This window comes from Delphinapterus leucas, chromosome 14 (assembly GCF_059928025.1).
Source record: "Delphinapterus leucas isolate spDelLeu-1000000601 "Yukka" chromosome 14, BTC_Dleu_Yukka2, whole genome shotgun sequence".
Lineage (NCBI taxonomy): Eukaryota > Metazoa > Chordata > Mammalia > Artiodactyla > Monodontidae > Delphinapterus > Delphinapterus leucas.
Window position 1 is genome coordinate 22,161,699 of NC_143142.1, and position 15,890 is coordinate 22,177,588.

The following is a 15,890-nucleotide window of genomic DNA, read 5'->3' on the forward strand; positions in this document are numbered from 1 at the left end:
CAAACTTGGCTTATATGATATGCCTCCGACTAGAGATGCTTACTTAACTCACTGCATTTGTTTAAACTCTAAAATCCAGCCATTCCCAAGCTAGGCCCCCACTGAACACTGTGAACTCCTACTGCCTAGAGCTTTTCTGTTTGCATTTGCTTCTATAGAGATTTGGTTTGTTTTCGAAAGATGCATTTTAACATTTGTGTGGTGAGCCACATTTGTTATATTTGAACCATGTGTGATGCAAAGGAGAAGGGTAACCACTTGGCTTAGGGGGGAAGGATGACTCTTTGAGTTAACTTCCTGCCAATTTAAAATGAGCTGGTTAGATGTAGATGGTGACAGAAATTAAAAAGTGTGTATGTGTACATATATATATTATGCACACATATACCTATATATATATATATGTATATTTTTATATGCCAAAAACTAGTTTGGATATAAAGCTTACTAAACTGGACCATGCTGTTCTCCAGTCTTAAACATAAAAGAAAAGTGCTTCCTAAGAATCTATGTCTCACTTTGGAATTGGATAATGTATAACTCTTTACTGACCTAGAAGTGCTTCTAGGACCAGGCCTCATTCATGTCTTATTATAGCTGTAGTTATGTAAACTGTGAGGAGCCAAACAGAGAACGTAGGGAAAGGGCTTCATCTGATAGTGAAGTGATTCATAAATTAATAACACAGATGGAAAACTAAGGGGCAGAGAGGTTGATTTGTCCATGGCTCACAATAAATTCATTCCTTCATTCAATGAGCATATATTTAGTATGTGTTATATAGGTGTGTTAGTTGTCTATTGCTATATGACAAATTACTCTAAAATTTAATGAATCAAAACAACACACATTTTTTAATGACTTTTTAAAAAATTATTTTTTTTTATTTATTTATTTGGCTGCGTTGGGTCTTCGTTGCTGCACATGGGCTTTCTCTAGTTGCGGCGAGCGGCGGCTACTCTTCGTCGTGGCGCACGGGCTTCTCATTGTGGTGGCTTCTCTTGTTGCGGAGCACTGGCTCTAGGCGCACAGGCTTCAGTGGTTGCGGCTCGCAGGCTCAGTAGTTGTGGCTCGCGGGCTCTAGAGCACAGACTCAGTAGCTGTGGCGCATGGGCGTAGTTGCTCCACGGCATGTGGGATCTTCCCGGACCAGGGCTCGAACCCATGTCCCCTGCATTGGCAGGCAGATTCTTTACCACTGCACCACCAGGAAAGCCCCAGCACACATTTATTATCTCACACTTTCTGTGGGCCAGGAAATCTGGGCATGGCTTAGCTGGGTCCTCTGCTTCAAGGTCTGTCATGTGTCTGCCAGGGCCGGGATCTCCTCTGAAGGTTCCTCTGGGGAAGGATCTACTTCAAGCATACATAGTTGTTGGTGGGATTCAGCCTTTGCAGAAACTGAAAGTCTCAGTTCCTTGCTGGCTGTTGGCTGAAGGCCATTCTCAGTTCCTTGCCATATGACATCTTGGGCATGATATGTTGCTTTATCAAAGTATATAAGCTGAGAGGGCGATAGAGAGAGTCTACTAGCAAGACTAAAGTCACAGTCTCTTGTAACCCAATCACAGAAGTGGCATCCCATCAACTTTGCCACGTTCTGTTGGACGAAAGCAAGTCACTCTTCCAGCCCACACTCAAGGGGAGGGGATCACACAAGGGCATGAACACCAGGAGGTAGGGATCATGGAGGGCCGTCTTTGAAAGCTGTCTACCACAGTTGGTATATATATTTAGGTTTCCTTATTCTCAGTTGCAGCTTTTTCTACTAGACCAGACCATCTGATTGTGTGAAACACTAATATGTTCACTGTGGTAAACAGAATAATCTCCTTCCCCAAAATGTCTATTTTGTAACCCCCAGAATCTTTAAATATGTTACCTTACATGGCACATGTGATCAAGTTAAGAATTTTGAGATGGGGAGGATTGTCCTGAATTACCCAGGTGGGCCAGTGTAACCACACAGGTCCTTGTAACATAGAGGCAGGAGGACTAGAGTCAGAGAAGGTGATGTGATGATAGAAGCAGAGGGGGGCAAGCAGAGGCTGGGATGGGGCAGCCACAAGCCAAGGAATAGGGGCAGCTTCTAGGAGATGGAAAAGGCAAGGAACAGGTTGTCCCCTCGAGCCTGTGAAGGAACATAGCTCTGCTGATGCCTTGATTTTAGCCCCAGAAGACCCATTTAGTACATCTGACCTCCAGAACTGTTAAGATAATGAATTTATGCTACTTTAAGCCACTAGATTTGTGGTCATTTATTCCAGTAGCAATAGGAAACTAATACATTCACCAAAGGACCTGGTTAAACCAACTTGCGGGGCTTTTTAAGAAACAAGGGGAGGCATAAGGCATAGGATGGTGGGCTTCCAAGGGCTTTTTTGCTGTCCAGTGACTCTGAAACGTAATTTACATATTGTAGCTTCTCTGTTTTTAGGAAGTTATTCCTAGGTCTCATCAATACTAAATTCTATCAGTATTGAACAGGTGAAAAATTTCTTAGGCTTAGTTATATGGGCCTCACTCGTCAAAATAAAACAAAAACATAGCAGCTAGCAGAGGACACTAAGGCTTCCTTTTTTTTTTTTTTTTTTTTGCGGTACGCGGGCCTCCCCCATTGCGGAGCACAGGCTCCGGACGCGCAGGCTCGGCGGCCGTGGCTCATGGGCCCAGCCGCTCCACGGCATATGGGATCTTCCCAGACCGGGGCACGAACCTGTGTCCTCTGCATCGGCAGGCGGACTCTCAACCACTGCACCACCAGGGAAGCCCAAGGTTTCCATTTTTAAAGCTTATTGCTTGTTATTCATTTGCACCTTAGGAGTGGAAATGGTGGCTGAGATGAGAGTACCTGACACAACACGCTTTTCCCTCTTGGTGTTCACAGCCAGATGTTGTAAAGTTCTTTTGTTTTTCTTTTTTCTTCAGTGCCTGGAAACCTTGGCTGCTACAAGGATCATGGAAACCCACCTCCTCTAACTGGTGCCAGTAAAACGTCTAACAGACTTACCATACAAACTTGTATCAGTTTTTGTCGGAGTCAAAGGTTCAAGGTAATGGTTCTGTGGCTATGTATCTATAGAAAAAGATAAAGGTGTAAGTGCATTCTGCTAAGATACCTTTAAAACATATAAACTTTAAAAAACAACCTGTGAAGCTATATGACTGTATACTTTTCTGCCAAGGAGAAGTTGGAGGAAGAGTGAGGCTTGGGATTCAAGGGCGTGAGGCAGCACTCTGTCCAAAGACTGCGAGAAAAGGGGAGGAAAAGCACCAATATCTGCATCCCAGTTTGACTTCCAACACAGTTACATGTGTCCTTGAGCCCCTGTATGTTATGAGCAGAGACATCTCTGGCTCCCTGGAGGATCTGGGAATAAGCCAAGGTAGTGGTTACTTCTTTGATACATTAGGGTGCCCTAGCCTGGACACCAGTCCAAAATAGTTTCTTTCCTTCCTATCCATTCTTCTATCTGAAACTCATTCGTCGGCCATTAAGGTTCAGTAATGCTCTTGTTTATTATATCAAAGAAAAGTCTTTCCCTCCCTCCCTCCCTCCCTCCCTCCCTCCCTCCCTCCCTCCCTCCCTCCCTCCCTCCCTTCCTTCCTTCCTTCCTTCCTCCTTCCTTCCTTTTTCAGTCAAAAGATCATTAATCAGGCCCAAGCGAGGAGAATAGACTGGCAGGGTTCAGGGTCTCTGTGGGGCAGGTAGCTGAGCAAGGCAGTTAGCCCAACGTGATCAAGCGATTGGTTGCTTGCAAAAGATTGAGCGTATAAGTAACTATATTGAGGATAATGGGAGCCAGGTTTCTCATTATTAGAGAAGAAAGCCAGGGAAAACTGGAATGAAGTCTATAGTGTTGGACAGGGATTGAAGTTATTAGTATAGTGCATGGTTTCTGATACATATATATAGAGAAGTAAATTTAACTATAAAAGTGTGTGTGTATATGTATGTATGTATATACATGTATATTTCCTAGGTCTGTCCACTGAAAAGGCCTGGGAACAGTGCCACACTGGTAGTAAAGGTCACATTTAGCACTCATATCTTCGTTTATAAATACTGTTCTCCATTAAAAAGAACTAGGACTCCTTGGAGAAAATTGCTGATTCTAGAGAAATCGCAAGATAAGGTTGTTGGGTTTTTTTTTCTGAGAAAGCACAAGATGATCCTGAAACATCTTGTACAAGAAAGTAAGGAATGTGAGGGACTTGTCAAAAGGACACAGGAACCCACTTGGAGGGACTCCCACTGGCTAAATCTAACATAATTTGAGCTTCAAAACAAATAATAAGGATAATAAATATACTCCATTAAATAAAATAAGAATCTGCAAATTCACGCTGATGTAAAAAAAATAACTGAATACTACCAAATGTAAAATAGATAGCTAGTGGGAAGCAGCCACATAGCACAGGGAGATCAGCTTGGTGCTTTGTGACCACCTAGAGGGGTGGGATAGGGAGGGTGGGAAGGAGATGCAAGAGGGAGGAGATATGGGGATATATGTATAGCTGATTCACTTTGTTATAGAGCAGAAACTAACACACCATGGTAAAGCAATTATACTCCAATAAAGATGTTAAAAAAAAAAGTGAACAAATAAATGAGAAGAAAAGCATTTCCTTACAGGAGAATGCCAACTAATAAATGTAGAAGAAATGATGGAATTAGAAAATTCACCATTTGGCCACCATCATAGTAATAATTGATTCAGAGAACAAATATCAAGGTATGTAAATATTCCACATCCTCATGGATGGTGAGTAAAAGTTTTACTAGTGAGTGAAAGTTGCGTGAGGAATAGGATATTTATATAGCTTCAGAGATCTCCCCACAAAATACTACCATAAAGGGAAAACAAGTAACTCTACAGTGAAGAAAACTGGCGTGCACTACCATATGCAGGTGATCAAAGTTAGTATCACCAGTGATGGGACCACTAGACATTGTGTCTCACCTGACCTGTCAAGAGCATAACATCACTTTGGTGATTGTCTGCCAAAAATGCGTAATATGAATATAAGCATGAAACACTAGGTAAATCTGAAACGAGGGACATTCTACAAAATAGCCTTTATTCTTCAGAAATGTTAAGGTCACAAAGGTCAAGGAAGGCCTGCAGCTATTCCAGATTGAAGGAGACTGAGGAGACCCAACAGCTAAGTATGTCTGTGATGCTGGATTGGATCCTTTTCTACAAAGGCAGTTTTTTTTCTACAAAGGCAGTTGCCAACTTGAATGTGGGTCTCTAGGTGAGAGGGAAAGGGCAGTTCTTTGTATTATTCTTGCAATTTTTCTGTAGGTTTGGAATTATTTCAAAATGAAAATACAGCATAAGTATTTGAGAAAACACAACACCCATTAATGAGAAAAGTCATAAGCAAACTAGGAAGAGAAGGGAACTTCCTCAATTTGATTACGAGCATCTACCAAAAACGCTAAAGCTAAATTTATGTTCAGTGCTGAAAGGTTCAGTGCTTTACATGTACGATCAGGAACAAACAGTGAGGCCCACTGCCACTTCTTCTGATCAGCATTGTACTGGAGGTCCTTTCCAATAAAATAAGGAAAGAAAAGTAAACAAAAGGCATGTAGGTTGGAAAGGGAGAAGTAAAATTTTCTTTATTTATGGACAAGATGATCATGTATGTAGACATAAGGAATCTATGAAAAAGCTATTAGAACTAATAAGTAGATTTAGCAGGGTTGCAGTTTATAAGGTCATATACAAAAATTAGTTGCATTTCTATATACTAAAAGTGAACAATTAAATATAAATTTTCAATTTAAAAATTAATTTTAAAAATAATTTTTAATTAAAGTTTTATTTTAAAAATTAAAACAAAAATTTAAATGCCATTTACAGTAGCATAAATAACAGAAATAAGTTTAACAAAGGATATTGAAGACCTATACACTGAATGCTACATGGCAAGGGAAAATTAAAGACGATCTAAATGAATGGAGACATAGACATTGTTCATAGATCAGAAGGCTCAATATTGTTATAATGTCAGTTTTCCCCAAATTGATCTATAGATTCAATACAATCCTAATCAAAATCATACCAGATTTTTTAAATTGACAAGCTGATCCTAGAATTTATATGGAAAGGCAAAGAACTTAGAATAATCAAAATAATTTTTAAAGAGATCATCCTAGGAGGACTTGCCCTGCATGATCTCAAGACTTTCTGTAAAGCTACAGTAATCAAGACAGTACTATTGGCATACAAATAGTCACATAGATCATGAGTCAGATTTGGCGTGTGGGCCAAATCCTACCACCCACATATTTCTGTAAAAAAAAAAAAAAAAGTTTTATTGACACACAGCCACACCCATTCCTGTATATATTGTCCAGGCCTGCTTTCATGTTTAGTCATTGAGAAGAGACAGTGTGACCCACAAAGCTGAAAACATTTACTGTATGACCTTTTATAGAAGGAGTTTTCCAACCTTTGTTATAGATCAATGGAACTGGATAGAGAGTCCAGAAATAGACCTGCACTTAGATGGACAATTGATTTTCAACAGAGATGCCAAGGTAATTCAGTGGGAGAGAGGATAGTCTTTCAACAAATGGTTCTGGAGAACTGGAGCTCTTTATGAAAAACAGGAACCCCTGTCCTTACATCACATCATAACTTCAAATTATACTACTGAAAAAATAGCTATAGTACTGACATAAAGATGGACATATAAGCCAATGGAATAGAATTTAGAGTCCAGAGATAAACCCATACATTTATTTAAGGCCAATTGATTTTTTTTTAAGTTTTTTTTTATGTGGACCATTTTTTTAAAGTCTTTATTAAGTTTGTTACAATATTGCTTCTGTTTTATGTTTTGGTTTTTTGGCCCTGAGGCATGTGGGATCTTAGCTCCCTGAACAGGGATCGAACCCACATCCCCTGCATTGGAAGGCAAAGTCTTAACCACTGGGCCACCAGGGAAGTCCCAAGGCTAATTGATATTTGACAAGGGTGCCATATCATTCAATAGGGAAAGAATAGTCTTTTCAACAAATAGTGCTGGGATAACTGGATATCCACATGGAAAAAGAATGAATTTGGACCCCTACCTCATATTACATATGAAAATTAATTAAAAATGGATCACAGGCCTACATGTAATAGCTAAAACTATAAAAGTTTAGAAAGAAGTATGGGTACAAATATACATGGCCTTGGATTAGGCAGTGGTTTTTTTAGTTATGATACCAAAAGCACAAACAAACAAAGAAAAAATAGGTAAATTGGACTTCATCAAAATTTAAAACGTCTGTGTATCAGGGACACTATTAAGAAAGTGAAAAAGCAACTCACAGAATAGAGAAAATATTTGCAAAACATATATCTGAATAAAAATCTAATGCTCAGAATATATAAAGAACTCTTACAATGTGACAATAAAAAGACAAGCAACCCAGCTAAAAAATGAGCAAACGATCTGTAGATTTTTTTTTTTTAATATTTATTTATTTTTGGCTGCATTGGGTCTTTGTTGCTGCACATGGGCTTTCTCTAGTTGTGGCTAACGGGGGGCTACTCTTTGTTGCCGGTGCACAGGCTTCTCATTGCGGTGGCTTCTCTTGTTGTGGAGCATGGGCTTTAGGCACGCGGACTTCAGTAGTTGTGGCATGCGGGCTCAGTAGTTGTGGGTCTCAGGCTGTAGAGTGCAGGCTCAGTAGTTGTGGTGCATGGGCTTAGTTGCTCCACGGCATAGTTGTGGCTAGCGGGGGCTACTCTTCGTTGCGGTGCACAGGCTTCTTATTGTGGTGGCTTCTCGTGTTGTGGAGCATGGGCTCTAGGCACGCAGGCTTCAGTAGTTGTGGCACACGGGCTCAGTAGTTGTGGCTCACAGGCTGTAGAGTGCAGGCTCAGTAGTTGTGGCTCACGGGCTTAGTTGCTCCAGGCATGTGGGATCTTCCCAGACCAAGGCTCAAACCCTTGTCCCCTGCATTGGCAGGTGGATTCTTAACCCCTGTGCCACCAGGGAAGCCCTGATGAGCAAAGGATTTGAATAGACATTTCTCCATAGAAGATGTACAAATGGCCAGTAAGCACATGAAAAGATGCTGAATATTACTAGTCTTTAGGGAAATGCAAATCAAAACCAATCAGATACCACTTCATATAATAAATAACCTAGGACAGCTGTAATTTTTTTTAAACGACAAAAGCAAGTGTTAGTGAGGTTGTAGAGAAATTACAACCCAGAAATCTCATTTCTAGGTATTTACCCTAGAGAAAGGAAAACTTATGTTCACACAAAAATCTATACAAATGTTTATAGCAGCTCTATTTTATAATTATGAAAAACTAAAAACAACCCAATGGATTAACAAACTGTGGTACATTCGTACAACAGACTACTGCTCAGCAAATTATAAAATACATGCGTCAATTTGGATGAACCTCAGAGACATTATGCTGAGTGAAAGAAGCCACTCTCAAAACATAACATACTATATGATTCCATGTACAGTATACAGTGTCTTAGTCCATTCTGGCTGCTGTTGCAAAATGGTTGGCTTAAACCAAGCATTTATTTCTCATGGTTCTAAAGGCTGAGAAGTCCAAGATCAAGGCTTTGGCAGATTTGGTGTCTGGTGATGGCCCGTTTCCTGGTTCATAGATGGCCATCTTCTCACTGTGTCCTCGCATGGCAGAAGGGGCAAGGGGGTCTCTTTTATAAAGGCTCTAACCCCATTCATGAGAGCAAGCCCTCACTTCCCAGAGGTCTCACCACTAAGTACCATCACATTGGGAATTAGCTTTCAACATATAAATTTCGGGGGTCGGGGGGGACACGGGCATTCAGTCTATAGTGTATGACATACTCGAAAAGATAAAACTATAGTGTAGAAAACTAATTAGTGGTTGCCAGGGGTTCTAGAGGGAGAACTATCATATAAAGCGATAGCACAAGGAAGGTTCCTGGGGTGATGCACCTATTCTGTATCCTGATTGTAGTGGTGGGTGTACAAATCTATACATAGGTTAAAATTCATAGGACTGTGTACCATATAAATAGTCGTACTGTATGGTAATATAAAAAATAAAAATGTTAAATGGGGCCTAGAGTAAGTTTTCTGTGACTACTAACTTTAAAACATTTACCACCTGGCACATAGTAAACATTCAATAAAATGTTTAGCTGTTATTATTATTAATGTTTCAAGTTAATGAGATTCCCCCCTGCCTTTAACTTACTTAAATACAGTAGAAATGCAAACATTAATAAGGGATGCTTACTGAAGGGGAAGCACCGTGGTGGTGTGTAGTTACCAGTCTACATGTAATGAAGTGTGGTGAGGGTGGGATGAGGCAGAGGTCCCTGGGGAACATGGGCTGGGAAGACGAAGTGCTTGCTTGCTGGGGGCCAAACCTGCCAGGCTCCTTCAGGCCACCGACACCCCTGACTGACGCTTACCAAGTGCTGCTTCTCTGTCGTGGCAGTTTGCCGGGATGGAGTCAGGCTATGCTTGCTTCTGTGGAAACAGTCCTGATTACTGGAAGTACGGGGAGGCAGCCAGTACTGAGTGCAACAGCGTCTGCTTCGGGGATCACACCCAGCCCTGTGGGGGCGATGGCAGGATCATCGTCTTTGACAGTGAGTATGCCCTGTGCCTGGCACTGTCCAAGGCACGGGAACCCTGGGCCAGGGGAACCAGCCTGCCCCTGCTTCCTCCCTCCCCGTTATCCATTCATTCACTTGGCAATACTTATTAAGCACCTACTGCAAGCCAGGCAGGCACTGACCAGACCCTGGGGATACAGCACTGAACCAGAAGACTCTAGAAGGGAGCACAGACGTTTAACAAGTAATTACTTACAGTTGTGCCCTGGCCTATTGTGAGATGCTCAGACAACCTAGAAAAGATAATAGGGACACTGATGTAATGGTTCAGTATCAGCTTTAAGATCCTCTTGTTTAATGTAATTTGCAAGCCCTTTTAGTGTTTTCTGAGGCATCTGAGATTTATATCTTACTGTGATAGAGCAGAGAAGAGATGCAAAGCTTCGAGTTGTCTTTCCAGGCCTGGTACTGAGTGTGCCCTGACCCACCCGTCTCCTCCCTGACCCGCCACTCCGTGAGATGCTGGCCAGGGCAGAGCATCTAAACGGGGTATGGCCTGGGACCTTGACCTCTTCAACTGCTGGCCCACTTGATCCCCCGTAATCCACCCACATCTACGCGGTGGTAATGAGACTTTGCAAGCGCCCTCGTACCAGTGCAGCGCCAGATTTTAAGATGGCAGAAAGGAGATAGTCACAGATGAGGCAGACGAAGGGAAAGGCTTGAGCTTACTGAGATACACTGTAGAGTCTACAGTGTTGTTAGTCCCCAGGCTAGATTAGATGCTGACATCTTGACTAGGCTGAGTGGCTCAGTTTTAAGCCAGAATGTCATATGGTGCGTCAGTGTCCTGGGGCTGCTGCCATAGCAAATTATCACCAACTGGGTGGCTTCAAACAACAGAAATTTCTTCTCTCATAGTTTGGGAGCCTAGAAGTCCAAAATCAAGGCGTTGTCAGGGCCATGTTCCCTATGAAGGCTCCAGGGAAGAATCTTCCTTTGCCTCTTCCTACTATCCGGTCATTGCTGGCAGTCTTCGGCATTCTTTGACTTGTAGCTGCATCACTCCGGTCTCTGTCTTCTTTACGTGACTGACTTCCCTCTGTGCCTCCTTACAAGGACACTAGTCATTGGATTAGGCCTACCCTAATCTAGTACAGCCTCAGTTAACTTGATAACATGTGTAAAGACCCTGTTTTCAAATAAGGTCACCAACACAGACACCAGGCATTAGGACTTAAACATATCTTTTTGGAGGACATGATTCAGCCACTACGTATGGTGTCTGTAAAACCCAGCCCGAGTTTATAACTGATGCTTTCGCAGGTTACAGCTTAGACACTGTCAAAAATGTGTTTTTTTGTGGGGGGAGGACAGCGGGAGGATTGGCGAGCAGAACTCACGTGGTTAATTTTTGGTCTTTTTAGTTGTGTGCCCATTGGAGACTGCCAGTGGCTTCCTATACATCCTGTTTTGCTCAGTGTTAGTACCTCTGTTAAAGGCTGCACCTCAGCTAATGTTTAAGGGAGAATGGTTGGCAAATAATATGTGCTGCACGTCCATTTAGCCTTTCATCTCCAGAGTTCATTGTTATAAAATCCTCTGCCTCAACACCCCAACCCAGGAGAGTATGTTGGCTGACCTTACAGAGTGCCTGGTATACTCTTAAGTAAAAAAAATAAGGAGAAAAATACTGAGTCCCTAGTATGTAAGGCTTTATAAGAATTGTCACGTTGGGCCCTCCTGGCAGCCATCTGAGGAAGGCATTATTATCCCTCTCATTTTACGGAAGAGAGTCCTAGGTTGTGGAGAGGAAGAGAGTCCTAGGTTGTGGAGGGGATAAATAACTTGCCAGGACTCACACCACCAACAAGCCGTGGGCATAGACAGTAAACAGAAGCAGGGTGTGTGGGTTCACTACCTGTTTTTCTACTTTAAACAGAATATAGTGTTAATTTTTTTAAATGAAAAATAAGTGTTGGTGAGAATATGGAGAAATTGAAACCCTGTACGTTGTTGGTATAAATGTTAATGGTGCAGCTCCTTTGAAGCAGTCTGGCAGTTCCTCAAAACGTGAAACAGAATCATCTTATGACCCAGTAATTCCACTCCTAAGAATATACCCGAGAGAGCTGAAAACATATGTTCACACAAAAGCTTGCACATGAATGTTCATAGCAGCATTATTCGTAACAGCCAAAAAGTAGCAACAACCCAGATGTCCATCAACTGACAAATGGATGAACAGAATGTGGTGTGTCCATACAATGGAATATTATTTAGCCCCAAAAAGAAATGAATTACTGACCCCTGCCACAACATGAGGAACCTTGAAAACATGATGCTCGGTGAAAGAAACCAGACGCACGGGGCGCATGTTTAATGATTCCATTGATAAGAAATGTCCAGAATAGGCAAATCCATACAGACAAAAAACAGATTAATGGTTGCCAAGGGCTGGGGAAAGGGGAGGAATGAGAAATGATTGCTTAAGAGGTATGGGTTTTCTTTTTGGGGTAATGAAAATATCCTGGAATTGGATAGTAGCAGTGGATGCACAACATTGTGACAGAACTAAATACCACTGAACTGTACTCCTTTAAATGGTTAAAATGGTGAATTTCATATCAATAAAAATAAGTGTAGTTTTTATGATACTCTTTCATTCATTTAGCACATTTTTATTGGGTATCTTCAGTGTGGCAGATAAATTATGTTTTATTTGCACAGTGCCTCTACTGGAGCGTCAAATGGAAATAATTTGGTTTAAAGTCAGTCATTTTTGTACCAAGTATCATCTTTGGTACTAGAAATATATCTAGGAGTTAGCACTGGGCCTCACACAAAAGTGCCCTAAGACAAATTAATTATGATGAAAATAATTGCTCTCTATTGAGTGCTTGCTTCATGCTAGACTTGATGCTGGGGCACTTGTTTATTTTGTTATTTAATCCTTGCAACAGCCCAGTTGATAAGGAAGCTGTGGATCAAAAGATTAAATAATTTGTCCAAGCTAATAAGTGCCAGAGTCAGGATTCAAACTCAGGTTTGCCACAGTTTTTTATTTTTCTATTTTCAGCAGCTAAAAATCCCTTTTATTAACAATAACAAAATAGATCATAATACCAGATCCAGTTTAATGCTTTAAAAGTATGTGAACAGGGCTCCCCTGGTGGCACAGTGGTTGAGAGTCCGCCTGCCAATGCAGAGGACACGGGTTCGTGCCCCGGTCTGGGAAGATCCCACATGCCGCGGAGCGGCTAGGCCCGTGAGCCATGGCCGCTGAGCCTGCACGTCCAGAGCCTGTGCTCCGCAATGGGAGAGGCCACAACAGTGAGAGGCCTATGTACCGCAAAAAAAACAAAAAGTATGTGAACAAAGTTTGCCCGGTTGTTCAGATTATGATCAAACTGGCCCCTTCCGCAGGTCTCTAACTGCCCCCTCTGGCTTCCATGCCCTCGAGGACTAAAAAGAATGGCACTGAGAGGCTGCCTATTCCAGTCTTCAGAGGCCCCGATGTGTGTTGACTGGCAGGGGCCCCTGACAGCAGCCAACTCATAATTCATACCCCACAGCTTTGTAAAGAAAGGTACAAAATGCAGCACTGTAGAAATAATCTGTAAAGTTTCATCTGTTAGGAGTAAAATAGTTTAAAGAGCTTAAGTACTGCCTCATGGAGATCCTTATGATCCAGTGGATGAGGCTGAGCATTTCAGAGATGGTGACTGCAGACTATCCCGTAATTTGGGAGGGCAAAGGTGCCTCTCCTAAGAGATTGGAGGAGAGTTAGATGTGAGAAAGGGACCAGGTTTCAGTCTCTGTGTCTCAGAACAACCACCTCGGGAGAGAGACTACTCAGGCAGCGGGCGGAAGCTGTCTGCTCAGTATTTGTTGCCACAACCAGTGATTTGTCACAGGCTCTGTGACTGATTTTCCAGCAGGCTCTCATGAGCTTAGGGAGGTTGCTGAAGTAGGTTGTGTTCTCTGTGTAAAAGTGGCGCTGATGAAGGCTTCAGAGCCTCTGCTGCCCCCAGAGTTAAACGTACTGAATTAACAGAACCAAACAGAAGATCAGATAGGCCGGCGTCAGCAACAGGTCACAGGGACTGCCCAAGCAGCCCTCTTGGCCTCCCTCAGCTTCTAGGCACTGAAGGGAGAAGTGAGTCATATAGGTTGGGTCTTACTTGGTAACATTAGTGGAGCACCTATATTTACAGGGCACTGTGCTATCCATTTCCCAGGCATTCTCTCCCTTAATTCTCATAATACTGTGAAGCAGGTACTGTTACTTTACTTGCCCCACAAGAAAACTGAGGCTCATAAAAGTTTAGTAACTTGCCCAGAGTCCCACAGATAGAGATCCTGCCCTCATGGAACTTACATTTTGGTGGGAAGGGAGGAGATTAATGGTGAAAAAGATTGAGGGCCTAAGGACATGTAGGATCTGACAGCTGGGACTGTATTAGTAATTGTATTTCATAGATTCCAAGATGCCATCAGTTGTGAGATGCAACATTATTTTATATGCCACTGAAGGGGAAAAAATGCTTCCAATTAAACAATGACATGCACGAACTGAAAGACACATCCTAGGTTGTGTGTCAGGTCAATGTCCCCTTCAAAAAATAAGATCTTGAATATATTCTTAAGTTTTAAGTTTCCTTAATATCCGAAATGTAAGTTTCCTTTTTTCCTGAATTATCACTGAACTTTAATAATCCATCATAGATGTCATGTGCTTATTCTCAAAATTGCTGAATTGGATGTACTGTCAGCATGGCACGCATCTAGGAACCGAAATTTCTGAGTTTGTCTGCCTTTGCTGTTGAAACATCAGTTTAACTTGGACACTTTTTTCTTTTCAAATAATAATAATAATAATAAAATAACTAACACGTAACTGAGCTTGTACTCTGTGCCAGATCTCATACTAAACACTTTACATGCATCAACTCATTTTGATTCTTATAACCTCATGAGGGAGAAACTACTACTAATTTCATTTTATAGATGAGGAAACTGAGGTATACAGAAGATAAGTATCTTGCTCAAATTCGTAGTTAGTACATGGTAAAGTCAAGATTAGAACCCAGGAATCTTTATTTTTTTAATTTAGGTTTATTGAGGTGAAATTACGTATAGTAAAGTCACCCTTTTAGTTGCATAGTCCAGTAAGATTCGACAAATATGTACACAGTCGAAATATAGGACATTTTTGTCACCTCAGAAACCTCTCTTGTGCCCCTTTGTGGTCACCACCCCCAGCCCTCAGCAGCCACTGATCCCGTGTTCCATCTGTATGGTTTTGTGTTCTGAACAAAGTCATATAAATGGAATTATACAGTACTTAAACATTTGCGTTTGGCTTCTTTCACTTAGAAAAATACTTTTGAGATTCACTTGTGTTGTTTCAGTAGTTCCTTTTTATTGCTAAGAAACATGCCTTTGTACAAATGTATCACAGCTCATTCATCATTTACCAATCGGTAAACATCAGTCTATGATAAAGATGCTGTACAGCTGCTGTACACACACATGTACAGGTGTTTGTGTGAGCGTGTGTTTGTATTTCTCTTGGGTGAGTACCTAGGAGTTACAGCATTTCTGGGCCATACACTAAGTGCATATTCAGCGTTTATAAGATACTGCCAGCTGTTTTTTGAAGTGGTTATACCATTTTGCACTCTGGCTGACAAGATATAAGATTTCCAGTTGCTCCTCATCCTCACCTGTACTTTTGTATTGTCTCTTTTTTAATGTTAACCATTCTGTCGTGTGTGTCGTGGTAACTCATGGTTTTACTTTGCATTTCCATAATTTCTAATGATGTTGAACATCTTTTCATGTTCTTATTTGCCATCTGGTATCATATTCTTTCGGCCTAAAGAAGTTCCTTTAGCATTTTCTCTAATGCAGGTCTGCTGTCAATGGCTTCTCTCAGCTTTTGTTTGAGAAAGCCTTATTTCACCTTCTTTTTTTTTTGGCCATGCCACACGGCATGTGGGATCTTTGTTCCCGGACCAGGGATCGAACCTGGGCCCTCAACAGTGAAAGTGCCGAGTCCTAACCACTGGACCTCCTGGGAATTTCCTTTGTTTTTTTAATTTTTGTTTTATTTGCCTGAAGATTGCTGAGATTCTTAAATAACCTTTCATCAACTTTGGAGCATTCTTAGCCATTATCTCTTCAACTATTTCTCCTATCTTATTCTCTTTTTCTTCTCTTTCTGGGACTCCAGTTATATATTGTTAGACCGTTTGATATGTGCCCCAGCTGTTGGAAGCTCTGTTCTGCTTTTT

At 41.6% G+C, this 15,890-nt stretch overlaps 1 protein-coding gene across 7 annotated transcripts in view; it reads left to right on the forward strand.

The window, feature by feature from the left end:
- KREMEN1 (kringle containing transmembrane protein 1) overlaps positions 1 to 15,890 on the forward strand; it is a 93,438-nt gene that overhangs the window by 37,242 nt on the left and 40,306 nt on the right. For all 7 annotated transcript variants that reach the window (XM_089894657.1, XM_089894658.1, XM_089894660.1 and 4 more), the window contains exons 4-5: positions 2,929 to 3,053; positions 9,471 to 9,624. In XM_089894657.1, the coding sequence (XP_089750783.1) occupies positions 2,929 to 3,053; positions 9,471 to 9,624 (279 nt within the window). The remainder of the gene's footprint in view (positions 1 to 2,928; positions 3,054 to 9,470; positions 9,625 to 15,890) is intronic.